The 20,452-nt window shown below is 46.8% G+C and overlaps 1 protein-coding gene across 1 annotated transcript in view; it reads left to right on the forward strand.

The window, feature by feature from the left end:
- The window catches only part of LOC110260966 (nuclear receptor coactivator 5-like), a 56,857-nt gene extending 41,448 nt beyond the window's left edge, over nt 1-15,409 (forward strand). The window contains exons 8-11 of the mRNA XM_021094222.1: nt 1,924-2,199; nt 4,033-4,245; nt 7,264-7,419; nt 14,645-15,409. Coding sequence (XP_020949881.1) covers nt 1,924-2,199; nt 4,033-4,245; nt 7,264-7,419; nt 14,645-14,661 — 662 coding nt within the window. The 3' untranslated portion in view covers nt 14,662-15,409. The remainder of the gene's footprint in view (nt 1-1,923; nt 2,200-4,032; nt 4,246-7,263; nt 7,420-14,644) is intronic.

Here is a 20,452-nt window from a genome sequence, read left to right on the forward strand (position 1 = left end):
GCTCTTGGTATCTAGAGTTTATTTATTTATTTGTTTTTTTATTTATTTATTGTCTTTTTGCCATTTCTTGGGCTGCTCCTGTGGCATATGGAGGTTCCCAGGCTAGGGGTCTAATCGGAGCTGTAGCTGCCAGCCTATGCCAGAGCCACAGCAACTCGGGATCTGAGCTGCTTCTGCAACGTACACCACAGCTCAGACAATGCCGGATCCTTAACCCACTGAGCAAGGCCAGGGATCGAACCCTCAACCTCATGGTTCCTAGTCGGATTCGTTAACCACTGCACCACGACGGGAACTCCTAGAATTTATTTTTTTAAATGTATTTATTAGGGTTCAGAGCACTCCAAACCTGACCGGGAAAGGCTTTTTTTGGCGGGGGGGGTTATGGAAGTTCCCAGGCTAGGGGTTGAATCAGAGCTGCAACCGCCAGCCTGCCCCACATCCACAGCAACATGGGATCCTGGCCGCACCTGCGACCTACACCACTGCTCACAGCAAGGCCAGATTCCCCAACCCAGTGTGCAAAGCCAGGGATCAAACCCACATCCTCATTGATACTAGTCGGATTCATTTCCGATGCATCACAATGGAAACTCCTGGAAAGGCTTTTTTTTTTTTCTTTTTTTTTTTTTGTCTCTTTAGGGCTGCATCTGCGGCACATGGAAGTTCCCAGGCTATGGGTGGAATTGTAGCTGTAGCTGCTGGCCTACACCAATGGATCTGGTCCGCGTCTGCGACCTACACTGCAGCTCACAACAATTCTGGATCCTTTACCCACTGAGCGAGGCCAGGGACAGAATCCACGTTGTTATGGATACCAGTCGGGTTTGTTACCACTGTGCCAAAACGGGACTTCTGGAAAGGCTTTTGAATCGCTTTAAGATCCTGTAGACCTGGGCCAAGGACTGGGGAGCCACGTAGATGGCTGTTATTCCATGTGCAACAGTGACAGAGCCTGGAAGCCCCTACCACGGGTCTGTCTGTTGTCACCCTCAGTGTACGCGTTGCATATACAGAGTTAAAAGATAAACACTAAAAGGCGCATGATGAGAAACGGCCATACCTGCTTCACTCTGTTCTCATCCCTTCTTGCTGTGTAAAAGCTGCTCGTCTCAGTTCCTGGTTGTTTCTTCTCTGAATCACACTCAAGTCACACACCCTGATTGCTGGAAGCAAATGAAAACCTTCGCCTTTGGGGGACAGAGGGTGTGTGTGTGTGTGTGTGTGTGTGTGTGTGTGTGTGTGTGTTTCCATTTTTCAAGTAGTCAGTAATGGTTGAAGTTGGATCTGTTTTGTGTGTTTTTTGTTTGTTTGTTTTGTTTGTTCGCTTTTTAGGGCCGCACCTGCAGCCTTTTGCAGTTCCCAGGCGAGGGGTCTAGTCGGAGCCACAGCTGCCAGCCTACACCACAGCTCACAGCAACACTGGATCCTTAACTCACAGAGTGAGGCCAGGGATCGAACTCTCAACCTCATGGTTCCTAGTCAGATTCGTTTCTGCGGAGCCACGACAGGAGCTCTGCATCTGCTTTTTTTTTTTAAGGCCAGATTTGTTTAGTTGTAAGAATTCCCACAGACACACATGCGGCATATTTCTCCTCTCTCTCTCTAGTCAACTTAGCATGAAGCCATCCAATGGTGAAATAAGGGTTTGTGTGGAAACGGCAAACCAAGCTGCCACATGTTATAATTTTGAAGCAGAATGTAATGTTTGATTTTTGGAATCTGACAGGGCACCTGCTGTTGAGAGTCTCTTGAATCAGTCGATAGTCACATCTGTACTGAAAGCTGAGACTGTTTAGACAACGTGTCGTTCCATTAACTGTGTTCTTTGCTGATTGCCTTAACTCTTTTCTTTTTGTGCATGTGTTTTAAAAGCCATCAGGGCACCCATTGGATGTAAAGCAAGGTCTCTCTTGTCTCTAGTCCTTCGTCATATTCCCCTGGAGAATGCCCTGGAGCTGGTGGCGGAAGAACATAGGAGATTATTCGCTAAACGGGAGCAGCGGGAACGTCCTGGCATTTCTCTGCGGGCTGGAGATCTGGTGGATGACTTCCTGGCCCGAGACAGCCTCACCAGCTACTCCGTCCCTTCGTGCATCCGGTATCTTCTCTTCCTGTTGGATGAGGGCAAGCATCTGTACAAGAATGAGCTGGACCTGCTCATCGACTACCTCCACACCAGAAAAGGACAACTGGAAGGTGTTTGCAATAGTCCCTTTTCCTTGCGAATATTCTTCTTCTTTTTTTTTTTTCCCCCTAGGGCACTTGTGGCACATGGAAATTCCCAGGCAGGGGGTCGAATTGGAGCTATAGCTGCCAGCCTCCACCGCAGCCACGCTAGATTTGAGCTGGGTCAGCGATCTGTGCCACAGCTCTGGCAATGCCGGATCCTTTACCCACTAAGCGAGTTCCGGTTCCCTATCAGTTTATGTTTTTCTGATTTTTTCAGTTTTTTTTTTTTTTTGTCTTTTTGCTATTTCTTGGGCCGCTCCCGTGGCATATGGAGGTTCCCAGGCTAGGGGTCTAATCGGAGCCGTAGCCACCGGCCTATGCCAGAGCCACAGCAACGCAGGATCCGAGCCATGTCTGCAACCTACACCACAGCTCACGGCACCGCCGGATCGTTAACCCACTGAGCAAGGGCAGGGACCGAACCCGCAACCTCATGGTTCCTAGTCGGATTTGTTAACCACTGCGCCACCACGGGAACTCCTCAGTTTGTTTTTTAATTGACACATTTTCAAGGGGTCTTTGAAGTGAATGGTAAACATGAAGAAGCAGTTCCTAATCTCCCTGATTTTAAAGAGCCCTTCAGGTGGTTATAAGCCTTCAAGGAGTCACTTTTCAGATTGTTTGTTTTGCGTTAAGTAGGTGAGAAGAAAATAATAGTCCATTGTAGGGAAGAGTAGCTGAGGTTATAAGACCCATGTGAAAGCTTTAGAGAAATTGTTATTATCAATTACTGTTTATTTTTGTACACTTTTATTGAACTTACTTTCTCAGGCTGGGGAGGGAACCCATAAGCCTAAAATATAACAGTTTTGTTTTTTCTTTTTTTGTTTTTTTTTTCCCGAATGCTTACTTGATTTATTTCTAAATTTATTTGTATTGAGATATATTAGTTTTGGTGTACAACATAATGACTCAATATTTGTATGTATTGTGTAGTTTTCATCACAGTCAATCTAGCTAACATACGGATTTTCTTTTGTTTGTTTGTTTGTTTGTTTTGAAGTGTAGTTGATTTGCAAAGTTGTGTTAGGTTTGGGTGTACAGCTGATCCTGTTGTCTTTTTTTTTTTTTTTTCTGGGCCCCACCCACAGCATATGCAAGTTCCCAGCCTAAAGGTTGAATTGGAACTGTAGTTTCTGGCCTTTGTTACATCCAAGCCATGTCTGTGACCTAAACCATGCCTCATGGCAACTGAGCAGGGTCAGGGATCAAACCTTTGTCCTCATGGGTGCTAGCCAGGTTCATTCCTGCTGAGCTACAACAACAGGAACTCCTGATGCTGTTGCTTTTTTTTTTTTGCTTTTTAGGGCTGCACTCACAGCATGTGGAAGTTCCCAGGCTAGGGGTCGAATCAAAGCGGACAGCTGCCCGGCTGCACCTCAGTTTGGGATCTGAGCCACATCTCTGACCTACACCCCAGGTCAGGGCAACACCGGATCCTTAACCCACTGAGGGAGGCCACGGTTCCAACTTGCATCCTCATGGAGCCCAGTCAGTACCTGCTGAGCCTTGAAGGGAACTCTGATCCTGTGGCTTTTTGTTTTGGTTTTTTTTTTTGTCTTTTTTTTTTTTTTTTGCTATTTCTTTGGGCCGCTCTCGCGGCATATGGAGGTTCCCAGGCTAGGGGTCGAATCGGAGCTGTAGCCACTGGCCTACGCCAGAGCCTGTGGCTTTTTGATTAGAGACACCTCTAAGTCCGAAGAAGGGAAGGTCTTCCTGGAATTGTTACTTCTTGTTTGTGCAGCAACCTGACCTCTGCAGCAGGCTTCTGCTGACCATTTGTTTTCTTCATTTTTCCAGGCTGTGAGACACCAAATCCTTCGGCCAGCAGTGATCCTCCCTCATTTCAAGGCAGTAACACCCCCATCTTGGGCACTCGACCTCCGCTCCTTCCAACCCCGGGAAAGAACTGCTTCCTAGGCCCTCCTCCCGCAGTTTCAGCTAAGACCCCCTTGCTAGGGGACAGGCCAGTCGGGCTCCTTCCACGTCCAGGTGGTCTTCTTCCACTGCCAGGTCAGTGTGTCCCTCCAGGAATCTGATGCAGGGAGGCTCCCTTGCTTCTATGAGATGCTTCTGAGGAAGCAGGACCTGACAGCTTAGAGCAATTGCAGTGTCTCTTGTCATGTTTTTAATGCATATTTAGATTTCCAAAGACCAGGAGAGATGCATTGAGGTTCAGTGTGTTCTGGCACTTGATTGAGTTGCCTTAACTTTTGATACTGGGAAAAGTTTATAGAAGCTCGTCAACCAAGATTGATGGCCATGATTGGAGGGACTTAACAGGTGTCGTAATAAGCCCTCTGAATTCAGTAGTGTGTTTGAGGTTTCTTTTCTGAGTAGTTAGTGTCAAATTGTAGCTGACACCTGCCCAGAATGAGCTTGTACTACTGGGAACTCCCATTTCCAGGGTCATGGAACCTACCTCGAGGTTGATTAAAACAAGGAGACTTGGGAGTTCCCATCGTGGCTCAGTGGTTAATGAATCTGACTAGGAACCATGAGGTTTTGGGTTCGATCCTTGACCTTGCTCGGTGGGTTAAGGATCCAGCATTGCAGTGACCTGTGATGTAGGTCACAGACGTGGCTTCGATCCCCCCACGGCTGTTGCTGAGGTGTAGGTCGGCAGCTACAGCTCCAGTTTGACCCCTAGCCTGGGACCCTCCATATGCCATGGGTTCAGCCCTAAAAAAAGCAAAAAATTCAGATGCCTAGGATGCAGCTTCTTCCACCTATTCCATCTCTTCCTTATCTTCCAAATATTTGTTCCTACAGTCTGTCTCCCCTCCTCTCCTCCTGTGTGTTGACAGCAGGAGTGGAGAAGAAACTGGCTGAGTGCGCTTTCAGTCCTCCGTGTTCACGAGAAAGAGTTGCTAGGGAAGTCCTCATAGGCTTTTCGCCTGGGCCTTAGATAAAATGGGAGAGTCAGATGCTGCTTTGGCCTCTTTTGTGAGCAGGAGTTATTTTATTTATTTATTTATTTATTTTTTGTCTTTTGTTTTTTTAGGGGCGAGCCCGCGGCATATGGAGGTTCCCAGGCTAGGGGTCGAATCGGAGCTGTTGCTGCTGGCCTACACCACAGCCACAGCAAGAGTGGATCTGAGCCGCGTCTGCCACCTACACCATAGCTCACCGCAATACCGGATCCTTAACCCACTGAGGGAGGCCAGGGATCGAACCCTCAACCTCATGGTTCCTAGTCGGTTTTGTTTCCATTGCACCACAATGGGAACTCCTGAACAGGGTAAAATAACCCCTGTTATTTTAGTGCTCTGGGACTGTAGTGTCTGCATCTTTGATCACGGGGTCTGTGTACTGAGCATTTCTGTGTCCCCTCCCTTTGTGACCTGTTGACCTTCAGGATGAGCAAGAGTGTATCAGTTTGGCATCTTCTCCGAGCCCATCCTAGTCTGTATTTTCTTGCTGCCATGTCCTTGTTCTTTCCCTCCCTCTGCTGTGCTCTCATGCTCCCCTGCATTGCAGCCACAGGCCTGTCCTTACCACAGGCTCTTTCCTGTGAGAAGTGAGTGAAGACAAGGGTGGAGGGCTCAGGAAGAAATCTTCTTGCCCCGGAGTTCCTGTTGTGGCGAAGTGGAAACGAATCCAACTAGGAACCATGAGATTGCGGGTTCGATGCCTGGCCTCACACAGTGGGTTAAGGATCTGGTATTGCCATGAGCTGTGGCGTAGGTCACAGACGTGGCAGATCATTTTTTTTTTTCTTTTTTTTTTTTTTTTTTGTCTTTCCTAGGGCCAAATCCGAGGCATATGGAGGTTCCTAGGCTAGGGGTCTAATTGGAGCTGGAGCCGCATCTCCAATCCAATCCCGCGGCGGGATCCTCGCCGCATCTGTAACCTACACCACAGCTCACGACAACGCCGGATCCTTAACCCACTGAGCAAGGTCAGGGATTGAACCCACAACCTTATGGTTCCTTGTCGGATTCGTTTGCATTGCGCCATGACCGGCACTCCCCAAAATGTAACTATTTAAAAAATGAGAAAACCATTCTAGCTTGCAAGCCATACCAATATAGATAGCAGATTGCATGCAGACCCCAGACTTCAGTTTGTTGAGCTCCAGATGCCCACTTGGCCAGTTTGGGCCCAGAGGCCTTGGCAGAACTCTGAGGAGCTGAGGTTGGGCCTGGCGTGCGTGGCAGGTGCTCCCAGCTCAGCCCCCTGCCCTTTTTTTGAGAGTTACATTTTATTTAGGGTGAGATTAGGACTTAAGCCCCCGAGACAGCATCTCTGGCCGCCCTGAGAAACTCCTCCGAGGAGGAGAGGGGGGAAGCTAGGATGTACACGTTTCTGCAACAAAGAGAAGGTAGTAGGAACAAAAGATTTGTAGATAACCAGATTTACAGAAAACCCTTTCTATGGGAAGGGGCTTTCTGGAATCACTCCTTTGATCTGCTTTCCTGAGTTCCCTCAGTGCCCATTGGCCCACCCTTAGGAGTGGCTGTTTTCACAGATGACATCTTTTGTTTTGCCCACTAGCTTTTGCTTAGCGCACTCACTGCAGCCCAGGAGGCAGTGTTGCAGAGCTTTCTGAAATACTGAGCAAAGGTGGGGATATCAAGATCCAAGTTGTAACAGGGAAGGGGGTGGTGCCTGCAGCCAGGCACACCGTGTACAGAAGTTTGCTGCTGGTCTTTGCTGCTTTTTTCGGGCTGCACCAGCAGCATATGGAAGTTCCCAGGCTAGGAGGGGTCCACTCGGAGCTACAGCTGCCGGCCCATCCCACAGGCACAGCAATGCGGGCTCTGAGCCTCATCTGTGATCTACACCACAGCTCATGGCAATGCTGAATCCCCAACCCCACCAAGCGAGGCCAGGGACCAAACCTGCATTCTTATGGATATGAGTCAGATATGGTTTTTGCTGTGCCGCAACGGGAATTCCCATCTTGAGGATTGTCGTGTTTTTCTAGATCAGCCCCTTTTTAGATCAGGAAAGATCCCTTTGGGGCAAGCAGCTGGAACAGGGTCCTTTACGTCTTCGTGCTTATGTTTTGAGTTTTGTTCTCGGCAGGACTGGTCCACCCCAATGGTCTGTTTCCCCCTCCTCTTCCCCCGGCAGCCCCCTCTGCCCCCTCCAAGAGGCCTGCTCCTTTGCGAAGACCTCCTTCCAAGCCTGCCAAGCGTTCATTACTTGGAGAGAAACCAGGCCTTCTACCACCACCGCCAGGTGAGTAGCCAGGTGAGCGGTGAGCGGCATTCTAGGCTCGTGCTGACCAGTAGAACTTTCTGTAGTGGGAGAAATGTGTTGTCCATTGCGGTAGCCGTCAGCCACACGTGGCTATGGAATGCTTGAAATGTGGCTGGTACTACTGAATTTTTAATTTTAATCAATTTGCATGACTCTGATCACATAGTAATTGCATCCTGGTTCTAGGTGGCTGGTGGCTTTTGGGCTGTTGAAGTTATCAATCATTTCTGTCTTTTTTTTTTTTTTTGCCACACCTGGGGCATGTGGACGTTCCCAGGACAGGGACTGAACCTGCACTGCAGTTGCAGCCTATGCTACAGGCTGCTGTGGCAACACCACATCCTTAACCATTGCCCCACAAGGGAACTTCCTTTGTCTCCTCCTTTTTTTTTTTTTTTTTTTTTTTTTTGCTTTGCTTTTTAGGGCTGTATCTGCAACATCTGGAAGTTCCCAGGCTAGGGGTTAAATTGGAACTGCAGCTGCCCACCTACGCCACAGCAACGTGGGATCTAAGTTGCATCTGTGACCTACACCACAGCTCACAGAAGCGCCAGATCTTGAACCCACTGAGCAAGGCCAGGGATGAACCCACATTTTCATGGATCCTAGTTGGGTCCGTTAACCACTGAGCCACAAAGGGAACTCTGGAAACTCCTTTTTTTCTTTTTTTCCTGTCTCATTCTGAAAATCCTCTGACTACATTTTTATTTTATTTTATGTGTTTTTTTTGTTTGTTTTGTTTTGTTTTTTTTGTTTGTTTGGTTTTTTTTTTTGGCTTTTTATGGCTGTACCTGTGGCATAGGGAAATTCCTGGGCAAGGGTTGGAATTGAGTTGCAGCCGCCAGCCCACGCCACAGCCACAGCAAGCCCAGATCCAAGCCTTGTATGCAACCTATACCGCAGCTCAGGGCAATGCTGTGTTCTTAACCCACCAAGCGAGGCCAGGGATGGGACCTCACGGATACTAGTCGGGTTCATTACTGCTGCACCATGACGGGAACTCCGCAGAGAAAGCTTTTTTAAAAGACAAAAATGAAAATAAGATCCATACCTGTACAGGGTCTACCAGTAATAGTTGCTATGTATTGAGTTCTCGTTAGGTGCCAGGCATTGAGATAATTTCATTTAGTCCTCAAACAACCCTGCGAGCCAGGTACTGTGATTGTCATCTCCGTTTGCTCCATGAGTCGCCTACATCTCCGAGGGTGGTGAGCTGGCCCGGGGCCCCTGGTGGAGCCGAGACTGCACACCTGCCGTGTGATCCCTCGCTCCGTGCTCTTAACCAGCACACAATCCCAGCAGCACGTCAACAGTTTCAAATTGGTATTGCTTTCAAGAAATCATAGATTTTTTGCTTGAATTTCAGCCACATTTTTCCATCCATAGCCCCTATTGAGAAAAGGCCAAAAGCAAACTCACATCCCTTGCCTGTTCTGATACATCCCAGGGTAAGGCCTGTAGAAATTCAGAGGGAAGGCGTAATTGTGGTTCCTGTGGGTCTCAGGTGAAGCCCCAGAGGCCTAAGGAGGAACTGGTCTTGGAGGAAGGCAAATAGTTGGGCGCCTGGTGGGGAGAGGCGCCAAGATCTCCTGTTAGAGAAAGACTTTCAGGTGAAAAGTGTTTGTGACTCCAGGATGCTGGGGTGAGATGTCCCTGTTTCTCTCTTTTTTTTTTTTTTTTTTTTGTCTTTTTGCCATTTCTTGGACCACTCCAGCGGCATATAGAGATTCCCAGGCCAACGGTCGAATAGGAGCCATAGCTGCCAGCCTACACCAGAGCCACAGCAACGCAAGATCCGAGCCTTGTCTGCAACCTACACCACAGCTCACGGCAACGCCGGATCCTTAACCCACTGAACAGAGCCGGAGATCAAACCCGAAACCTCATGGTTCTTAGTCGGATTTGTTAACCACTGCGCCACGACGGGAACTCCCCTATTTTTTGCAACATGAGGGCTGTCACCAGGATTAAATGAGATAATATGATGGCAGTCTTTTATTTCATTTCATTTTATTTTTAAACTAGATCTTACCCATGTTTTATTTCTTTATTTATGTATTGTTTTTAGGGCCCCACCTGTGGCATATGGAGGTTCCCAGGCTAGGGGTCAAATCAGAGTTCCTGCTGCCTGTCTGCACCACAGCCACAGCCATGCTGAATCTGAGGCGAGTTTGTGACCTACACCACAGCTCCAGGCCACACCGAATCCTTATCCTGCTGATCGAGGGCAGGGATCAAACCTGTGTCCTCTTGGATGCTAGTCAGATTTGCTTCTGCCAAGCCACCCAGGGAACTCCTGTGATGGGAATCTTTTAGACACTACATGGGTTGCACAGATGTCTGCTGATGCTGCAGCTTGGTTCATCTTGGCCTGCAAACGTGGATGTGGCTGGAGGAGTCTGGCCAAGCTGGGAGCTCTGCAGATCAGGGAAGGGACATAGACTGACGCTGCTGGGTTCCTCCTCTTTCCAGTTCTGTTGCCCTTGGCGCTGCCCAAGCAGCCAGCTCAGCCTGTGTCTTTGCTGAATGAAGGAAATCACTCAGCCAGGAGAACAAGGTATCTGTGCTTAGCCAGGAGCTCACTCCCCTCTGAGGAATCGAGGCCCCATCTGGCCTGCAACTCCCTTCTGTCCAGTACATGGTCCCGTCAGACGCTTTTTGCATGTTTGGAGTCTTTTTGCACCCAACTAGATATTGGTGGGAAGTCATTGTTTTAGACATGGGATCTTGCAGTTGTTCAATGATAGGCATGTTAAAGACTGGTGACAATGTCTTGGCTTTTATAACTCGTTGCTCCCTTTTAAAAAGAAGGTTTATTTTGGAAGAATTTTAGGTTTACAGAAAATTTGCAAAGAGAGTGCAGGGAGTTCCCCTTTATCCAGCTTCCCCTGAACATCTTTTATAACCAAGGCAGATTTACTAGGAAATGAGCATTAGTGCAGTAATACTAACTGTGCTATAGACGTTACTTATATTTTACCAGCTTTTCTGCTAAGGTGTTTTTTTTTTTTTTTTGTTGGTTTGTTTCAAGAAGCTGTTCTAAGGTACCTTATCGCATTTAGGCCTTTTATTTTATTTTATTTTATTTTTATTTATTTTTTGTCTTTTTGCCATTTCTTGAGCTGAGCCGCGTCTGCAACCTACACCACAGCTCACGGCAACGCCGGATGTTAACCCACTGAGCAAGGGCAGGGATCGAACCCACAACCTCATGGTTCCTAGTCGGATTCGTTAACCACTGCGCCACGCCACGACGGGAACTCCGCATTTAGGCCTTTTAAACTTTATTATGTTCCAGTTTTTTATGAAACTTTAAAAATATCTAGAAAATTTGAATGAAGTCTATAATAAGCTCTCATATATTCTGTATCTAGATTCAATAATTGTTACCACTGTCATTTTTTTAAACTTATATGTATGCTATAGAAATAATTTTTTTTCTCAACCACAAAAGTAAATTGCAGAGTTCATGACATTGACCTTGTTTTTGTTTTTGTTTTGTTTTTTTTTTTGTCTTTTTGCCTTTTCTAAGGCCGCTCCCCCGGCATGTGGAGGTTCCCAGGCTAGGGGTTGAATCAGAGCTGTAGCCACGGGCCTATGCCAGAGCCACAGCAACACCAGCTCCAAGCCACGTCTGCGGCCTACCCCACAGCTCATGGCAACGCCAGATCCTTAACCCACTGAGCGAGGCCAGGGATCGAACCTGCAATCTCATGGTTCCTAGTCAGTTTCGTGAACCACTGCACCATGATGGAAATGCCTCATGACATTGACCTTTAAGAACTTGAGCATGCCTCTCCTAAGAATAAAACATGCTCTTAAATAATTATTGTACTGCTACCGCATGTTAAAAATTAATAGCAATTCTATAATATCTAATATCTGGTTCTTATATTTGAATTTCCCGATTGTCGTAGAATGCTTTTGCTTTATATATCTTGGTGCTCCTATGTTGGATGCTTCTACATTTTGTGTGTGTGTAGTATGAGGGGAGCTTGTTTGGCTGTGCCGACAGCATTTACAAGTCCCATTGACCCTACACTACAGCTGTAACCTGAGCCACAGCAGTGACAACACCAGATCTTTAACCCCCTGAGCCACCAGGGAACTCCTGGGTGTATTTACATTTATGAATATTGTATCTTCTTACTGGACTGACCTCTGTATTATATAAAGCTCTTCTTTGTCTTTTTTTTTTTTTTTTTTTTGTCTTTTTGCTATTTCTTGGGCCGCTCCTGCGGCATATGGAGGTTCCCAGGCTAGGGGTCCAATCAGAGCCGTAGCCACCAGCCTACGCCAGAGCCACAGCAACGCAGGATCCGAGCCGCGTCTGCAACCTACACCACAGCTTACGGCAACCCCGGATCCTTAACCTACTGAGCAAGGGCAGGGACCGAACCCGCAATCTCATGGTTCCTAGTCATATTCGTTAACCACTGCGCCCCGATGGGAACTCCAAAAGCTCTTCTTTGTCTCTTATTTCTATCTTTGTTTATAGTCTGTTTTGTCTGATAGGCGTATAATTACTTTAGCTGTCTTGTCCCAAGGATGCTTGTGTGGCCTTTTTTAAAAAACAAGATTTAATTAAGATTTATGCCCAAATCCGAAGACACATTTGGTTTTTATGTGTCTTTATAGAGCAATCCTTCTACTTCTTTTTTTTTTTTTGCCCCCAGTGATACTGCCTTAGAGTCCAAGCCAGTTTTTGTAGACTGTCCTACATTCTAGATTTGTCTGATTGTTTCCTCATGGTGTCACTTAATAATTCTTCTATACCCTCTATTTTCTGGAAGTTTGGTTTAGAAGCTTGACTAGGCTCAGGTCATACATTTTTTTGGCAAGGAGGTTTTGTGGTTTTTACTTTTTAGGGCCATACCTGTGGCATTCGGAGGTTCCTAGGCTAGGGGTGGAATTGGAGCTACAGTTGCTGGCCTATGGCATAGCCACAGCAACACAGGATCCGAGCTTCATCTGCAACCTACACCACAGCTCGTGCTAATGCCAGATTCTTGACCTCCTGAGCAAGGCCAGGGATGGAACCTGTATCCTTGTGGATACTAGTCGGATTCATTTCCACTGTGCCACAGTGGGAACTCCTGGCAAGCATATTTCATAGGTGGCATGGCTTTATATTGCATTATATCAGAAGGCACATTAGGGTCTCCCACTGGGAGTGCTAGTCTGGTTGGTCACCTGGGTAAGGTGTGGTGACTGCCGTGGAACAGGTAGGTTTTGTCCCCTGAGGCACTGAGCAAGTATCTGCTTCCCCAATAACTCTTTTAATGTCCATTGATGATTTCATGCCTCATTCAGGTTTTGTCAGATGCTCCCCGCTTTTAGTTGCACTATAACATCTTAATTGTTGAGTTTACTGAATCTTGAACATGGTACATGCCCATGTAACCTGCACTCAAAACAAGGTATAGACATTCCAGGAACTTCCCTGTCCCTCCCCTGGCCCCTTCTGAATTCTATTACCTTAGTTTTGTTTGTTCTTTTACAAACAAACAAAAAAATGGATTCATGCAATGTATAGTTTCTTGAGACCAGCTTCTAGTCTAGAATGCTTTTGTGTTTCATCTGCATGAACCCCTAAGTCTCTTGTTGCTGAGTGGGAGGTCACTGAATGGATGTGCCATCGTCTCCTCCTGATGATGGACTTTGGGGCCGTTCCCACTTTGTAGCTGTTCTTAGATTGATATGAATGTTCTTGTCCATGTCCTTTGTGGACACATTTTCACGTCTCTTGGGTAGATACCTAGGAGTGGAATTGCGGGACTAGATGCATGTTTAATGGATACGACTTGGCCTGACTGGCTCTACCGTTTGACCTGGCCACTGCAGTGTCTGAGAGCTCTGACTGCTCCATCCCCTCACTCAATTTTGAGGTTGTCAGTCCTTGATGTCAGCCTCTCTGATGGCTACGAAATGTGTTTTAGTTTGCATTTCTCTGATGACTGAGGATGTGGAGCACCTTTTTCATCCTTTTATCTGTTTAGGGAATGGGTTAATCCAGTTACAGAAATACTTTTTTTTTTTTTTTTTTTGTCTTTTGTTGTTGTTGTTGTTGTTGCTATTTCTTGGGCTGCTCCCATGGCATATGGAGGTTCCCAGGCTAGGGGTTGAATCGGAGCTGTAGCCACCGGCCTACGCCAGAGCCACAGCAACGCGGGATCCGAGCCGCGTCTGCAACCTACACCGCAGCTCACGCCAATGCCGGATTGTTAACCCACTGAGCAAGGGCAGGGACCGAACCCGCAACCTCAGGGTTCCTAGTTGGATTCGTTAACCACTGCGCCACGACAGGAACTCCCAGAAATACTTTTTGATCCGTGTACTCGTGTTTTTAGGGCTGCTGTAAAAAAGTAACTGCAAATTGGGTGGCTTAAAACAAATAAACTGTCTCGGAGTTCCCGTCGTGGCTCAGCAGTTAATGAATCCGACTAGGAACCATTAGGTTGCGGGTTCGATCCCTGGCCTCGCTCAGTGGGTTAAGGATCTGGCGTTGTCGTGAGCTGTGGTGTAGGTTGCAGACGCGGCTCAGATCCCGAGGTGCTGTGGCTCTGGTGTAGGCTGGTGGCTCCAGCTCTGATTGGACCCCTAGCCTGGGAACCTCCATATGCTGCAGGAGCGGCCCAAGAAATGGCAAAAAGACAAAACAAACAAACAAACTGTCTCACCGTTCCGGAGGCCAGAGATCTGGAGTCAAGATGCCGCAGGGTTGTGCTCCCTCCGAAACCTGTCGGGGAGGCTCCTTCCTTGCCCCTGGCTCTGGGGTTTGCCCGCCGTCTTTGTAGATGCTTCGCTGCTGTCTGCCTCCGTCATCACGCAGCTGTCCTCCCTCATGTATCTTTGTGACATCGGTCTCCTGTGTGTGAGTGATGTCTTCCCACAACTTAAAAAAAAAACACCTGGGAGTTCCCGTCGTGGCACAGTGGTTAACGAATCCGACTAGGAACCATGAGGTTGCAGGTTCGGTCCCTGCCCTTGCTCAGTGGGTTGACGATCCGGCGTTGCCATGAGCTGTGGTGTAGGTTGCAGACGCGGCTCGGATCCCGCATTGCTGTGGCTCTGGCGTAGGCCGGTGGCTATGGCTCCGATTGGATCCCTAGCCTGGGAACCTCCATATGCCGCAGGAGCGGCCCAAGAAATAGCAAAAAAAAAAAAAAAAAAAAACACTTTTTTTTTTCCCCTTGGTCTCCAGGTAACTCCTTAGAGTGAATGAACCTGAAGGTCTTCTCCGGCATCGTGTGAAGTCTTGCATCTGGCCGTGAGCTCTGGCTTGCTCTGTTGACCTTCAGTGTTCTGTCCTGCAAAATGCGTGACGTGCGGCAAGGGGGCAGCCCTACTCAGGGGCCACATCCCAGGCTGCCAAGTCCTCGTGGTCGGGGGTGGGAGTGGTGGGGAGGTGGGAGTGGGTGGGAGCGGGGTCTTGAGGAGCCCCTGCCTCCATCCTGCAGGCTGACCTCAGGGGCTGGTGTGGGCTAAACCTCCATCAGGAGTGCTTGTCTTAGGATCCCCCCCCCCAGGGCGCTGGATCCCTCCTTGCACAGAAATACACGTAAACTTTCTAGAGACCTTCAGAGTTGTTGGATTAATCACTGGCATCTGCAGGGGAAAGACTTTTTCTTTTCTTATCGTGATCTAAATTATTTAGTAGAACAAGATTAGAACCGTAACTTGTGTGCAGGTTTAGAAGACAGTTTGTATATTTTTCAAAAGCATAGATTTTTCTGATCTTGGCTTATGTCCTCTTTGAGAAATTAGTGGTTTTAAAAAGAGATAATAGAAACATTGGTACAAAATTTGAAGGAAACATTAAACAATAAAAGTAGTTCTCCCTCTTGTTTTTCTTGTCTTGACAATTTCTTGTGAAGAATGCGCATGTGTAAGTGTGTAGAAATTTACCTACAAGTGGTAAACACGATGTAAACATGATTCTAGCTTTTTGATTTTTTTCCATTGTGCCTTGGAAATTATTGTATAAGAAATAACAAAATTGGGCCTGATACAGGATATTGAACAGGAATACAAAGAAAACTCATGCTGATTTTTTTTTTTTTTTTTTTTTTTTTTTTTTTTGGTCCACACCAGTGGCATATGGACGTTCCCAGGCCAGGAATTAAATCCATGCCACAACTGTGACAGCACTAGATCCTTAACCCATTGCCCCAAAGCTGGAACTCCTCATGTTATGATTTTTTTTCCCTTTTTTGTCTTTTTAGGGATGTACCTGTGGCATATGGAGATTCCCAGGCTCGGGGTCGAATCAGAGCTATGGCCGTCGGCCGCACCAGATCCGAGCTGAATCTGGGACCTACACTGCCACTTGCACTTGCGACAAGGCTGGATCCTCAACCCATTTAACTCACTGAGCGAGGCCAGGGATCAAACGGCCATCCTCTGGGACACTGTGGGTCCTCAACCCACTGAGCCACAGTGGGAACTCCCAGCCTGTCTTACTGGCCCTCAGGCCTGCATCACTGTTCGCCTGGATCCCTTCACTTACCCCTTCCCTGGTGTCCTCACTCCAGGGCCTTCTGACTCCTGTCAGCATCATTTTTCCGTAATACTGACTCAGCGTCCTGGAAACGGGATAAATCTATTACGGTCACCCTTGTACTCTCCCCAACCCTGAATATAGACTTAAGACCTTTCAGTGCCTACAGGAGTGTTTTTTAAATTGGGACACAGCCCCCTTGGGGTCTTCAAAATTGTATCAGGGTGACTGCGAGTTCTACAAGGACCTTTTTTTTTTTTTTTTTTGGAGGACAAATTTAGATTTTTTTTTTTAATTACTCAATGAATTTATTACTTTTGTAGTTGTACAATGATCCTCACAATCCAATTTTATAGGATTTCCATCCCACAACCCCAGCGCATCCCCCCACCCCCCAGAGTGTCTTGTTTGGAAACCATAAATTTTTCAAAGTCTGTGAGTCAGAATCTGTTCTGCAAAGAGGTTCATTGTGTCCTTTTTTCAGATTCCAAAAAGATTTTGATCTTGTGTTTCAGTTTTAATGAAGGTTACTTCAAGACCTTTTTTTTTTTTTTTTTTTTTTGCTCTTTTTAGGGCCGCTCCCGCAGCATATGGAGGTTCCCAGGCTAGGGGTCGAATCGGAGCTGTAGCCGCCGACCTACACCACAACCACAGCAATGTTCGATCTGAGCCGCGTCTGAGATCTGCACCACAGCTCATGGCAACCCAGGATCCTTAACCCACTGAGCGAGGCCAGGGATCGAACTTGTATCCTCATGGATACTAGTCAGATTTGTTTCTGCTGAGCCACGATGGGAATTCCATCAGTGCCTCCATTTTTGCTTGGTTTGCTTTGGTGGCAGAACAACCAAAGTGTGATGGGGTTTTAACTGTTCTTGCTGGGAGATTTGCTGCTCTGAATAATTGAGGGCATCCTGCCGTGTGTATACTAGGTGCTCGATTCACCTTTCTCTGCTCAAAATTAAGATTGAGGGTAATTTTCTTCCCTTATATGTGAGTGTTTTATAAAAGAAAAAAATGAGAACTATCAAGATTCCAAAGGCATGGAATTCCCTATCGCTAAATGGGTTACCTCTGAGCATGCGGGCTAGATCCGTGGCCTCACTCAGTGGGTTAAGTTTCAGCATTGCCGTGAACTGTGGTGTAGGTCTCAAATGTGGCTTTTTTTTTTTTTTTTTTTTTTGCCTTTTTCTAGGGCGGCTCCCACGGCATATGAAGGTTCCCAGGCTAGGGGTCTAATTGGAGCTGTAGCTGCCAGCCTATGCCAGAGCAACGCCAGATCCGAGCTGCGTCTGTGACCTATACCCCAGCTTATGGCAATACTACACCCTTAATCCACAGAGTGAGACCAGGGATTAAACTTGTGTCTAGTGTACTAGTTGGGTTTGTTAGCGCTGAGCCATGATGGGAACGTCCTGAAAAAAAAAATTTTTTTTTTAAAGATCCTGAAGAAGCATTGGTGGCCTAATATTTTGAAGTTTTCCTTAAATTCTGCCTCACTTGGCTTATGTATGGAATGTTTGTTGAATTACATTGCAAGCGTTGTTTTTGGACTCTTCTGGACACATTGAAATTGTCCTTGAATTCTTTTCGGAGTTCAAGGCTCATCGGAAACAAATCTGACTAGTACCCATGAGGACGCAAGTTCGATCCCTAGCCTTACTCAGTGGGTTAGGGATCCGGCATTGCTATGAGCTGTGGTGTAGGTTGCAGACGAGGCTCAGATCTGATGTTGCTGTGGTTGTGGTGTAAGCTGGCAGCTGTAGCTCTGATTCGACCCTTAGCCTGAGAACCTCCACATGTCACAGGCGTAGCCCTAAAAAGACTAAGAACAAAAAAGCAATTGTCCTTGAATTTCGTTTCAGGAACTTTCATATGCCACACCTGCAACCCTGAAAAGTAAAAATAAAAAAATTTTTTAAGTAAAATTTTTTCCCTTTTACGACCGCACCCGTATATGGAAGTTCCAGTAGTGCAGGCTGACTTGGCCTCCGAACTGTCTCTGTGTTGTCTCTGGTTATACTTACGCCACAGTGCTTTTCATAGCCAAACCCCCGAAGCCTGAGTGTCCTGCCAGCCTGCGTTTTGCCTGCTTAGGGAGCTGCGCCCACGGCCTCTGTGGCGGACTCACACTGAACGGTGCTTGCGTTCCCTGGGGCCGCTGGGCAAACGAATTGGCTTGACCTTGAACCCCCGTCCCTCTCCTGTGCTTGTTTGTGTATGATAAACTTTCCGAAGATGTTTGAAAAGCAAATGTTTGAATTACACATCCTTATTGGATTGACCTTTTGTGCTCCCCCCACTGTCTGTCGGGTTAGAGAGGGGCTGCCTGGCTGGCTTGCCGGCGGCAGGAGAGACCCGAAGCTACTCCCTTAAGAAGGCACCTGAGCAGCTCTCTGCATCTTGACCGTTTCCTAATACTCCTCTGGCAGAGGCTGGCTGCTGGGTAGAAATTAATTTAATGGGAGTGTTTTTGCTGGTAGAACCCTCACCGTCTCTCCTGAGAATCACGATGGAGGGCACGGCAACCCTCAGGGATTCTGTTGTCTCCGATCTGATACCTGAGCAAGGGAAGAGTGACAACCCGTTTATAAAAATAACATTTTTTGCTAGTATAGGAGTCATAGACACTCGAGGCGGAGAAGTTGGAAGATTCAGAAATATAACGAGTATCAAAGGCACGGTTTCAACAGCCTGAGGTGGCTGACGGCGTCTTTCTTATGTTTCTATCCACTTTTCCTCTGCACATTTATGGCTTTATTTTACAAATGTAGCTTACCGCTTCTTTCACTCCTCAATAGGGCATAAACACCTCACCAGGTCAATATTTATTCCTTTACCGTATGCAGATAGCACATTTTACTTGATGCTGGTAGGACGTTGGTTTGGTTTTAATTTTCCATTATTATAATTATCCTGTGATAAACATCTCTATTTGTGCATCTTTGTTGGCGTCTCTTTTATAATTTCCTGAGGATAAATTCTGGGAAATATAATTCATGAATCCTAGAGGATGTACATTGGTAAACACCAAAAGGGAACCCTCCTGCACAGTTGGTGGGAATGTAAGCTGGTACAGCCACTATGGAGAACAGCTTGGAGATACCTTAGAAATCTATACATAGAACTTCCATATGACCCTGCAATCCCACTCTTGGGCATCTATTCGGACAAAACTCTACTTAAGAGACACATGCACCCGCATGTTCATTGCAGCTCTATTCACCATAGCCAGGACATGGAAACAACCCAAATGTCCATCGACAGATGATTGGATTCGGAAGAAGTGGTATATATACACAATGGAATACTACTCAGCCATAAAAAAGAATGACATAATGCCATTTGCAGCAACATGGATGGAACTAGAGAATGTCATCCTGAGTGAAATGAGCCAGAAAGACAAAGACAAATACCATATGATATCACTTATAACTGGAATCTAATATCCAGCACAAATGAACATCTCCTCAGAAAAGAAAATCATGGACTTGGAGAAAAGACTTGTGGCTGCCTGATGGGAGGGGGAGGGAGTGGGAGGGATTGGGAGCTTGGACTTATCAGACACAACTTAGAATAGATATACAAGGAGATCCTGCTGAATAGCATTGAGAACTTTGTTTAGATACTCATGTTGCAACAGAACAAAGGGTGGGGGAAAAATGTAATTGTAATGTATACATGTAAGGATAACCTGACCCCCTTGCTGTACAGTGGGAAAATAAAAAAAATTTAAAAAAAAAAAAGAATAGATAGACTTAGGAGTGCCTTATGTGGCTCAGTGGAAATGAATCTGACTAGTATCCATGAGGATGCAGGTTCGTTTGCTGGTCTCACTCAGTGGGTTGAGGACCCGGCGTTGCCATGAGCTGTGGTGTAGCTCGTAGAGGAGGCTTGGGTCCTGGGTGGCTGTGGCTGTGGCATAGGCCAGAGGCTACAGCTCTGGTTCGACCTCTAGCCTGGGAACCTCCATAGGTCATACATGAGCTCCCCCAACCCCCCAAAAAAGACAGACTAGATAGATTTAGCAAGTATCATTCTTGGAGGATATTATAGGTTAATCTGCAATCTCAGGATCAATGGGAATAGCTGAGTGACTTAAAATTCCTTTCCACTTTGCTGTGGATGACATCATGTCATGCACATTGGGAAGCTGTATAAGAACAACTTTGGGAGTTCCCATTGTGGCTCAGGGGTAATGAACTTGACTAGTATCCATGAGGATGTGGGTTTGATCCCTGGCCCTACTCAGTGGGTTAAGGATCTGACATTGCCTTGAGGGGCAGTGAAGATGGCAGATGTGGCTCTGCTCCTGTGTTGCGTGACTGTGGTGTAGGCTGGCAGCTGCAGCTCTGATTAGACCCCTAGCCTGAGAATTTCCTTTGCCGCAAGTGTGGCCCTAAAAAGACAAAAAACAAACTAATAAACAAAAAAACGAAACCCGAAAAGACCAAACAGACTTTGGAGCCACATTGCCAGAGTTCTGAGTTCTGTTCCACCACTTGTGACCTT

Source organism: Sus scrofa, chromosome 6 (assembly GCF_000003025.6).
Source record: "Sus scrofa isolate TJ Tabasco breed Duroc chromosome 6, Sscrofa11.1, whole genome shotgun sequence".
NCBI lineage: Eukaryota > Metazoa > Chordata > Mammalia > Artiodactyla > Suidae > Sus > Sus scrofa.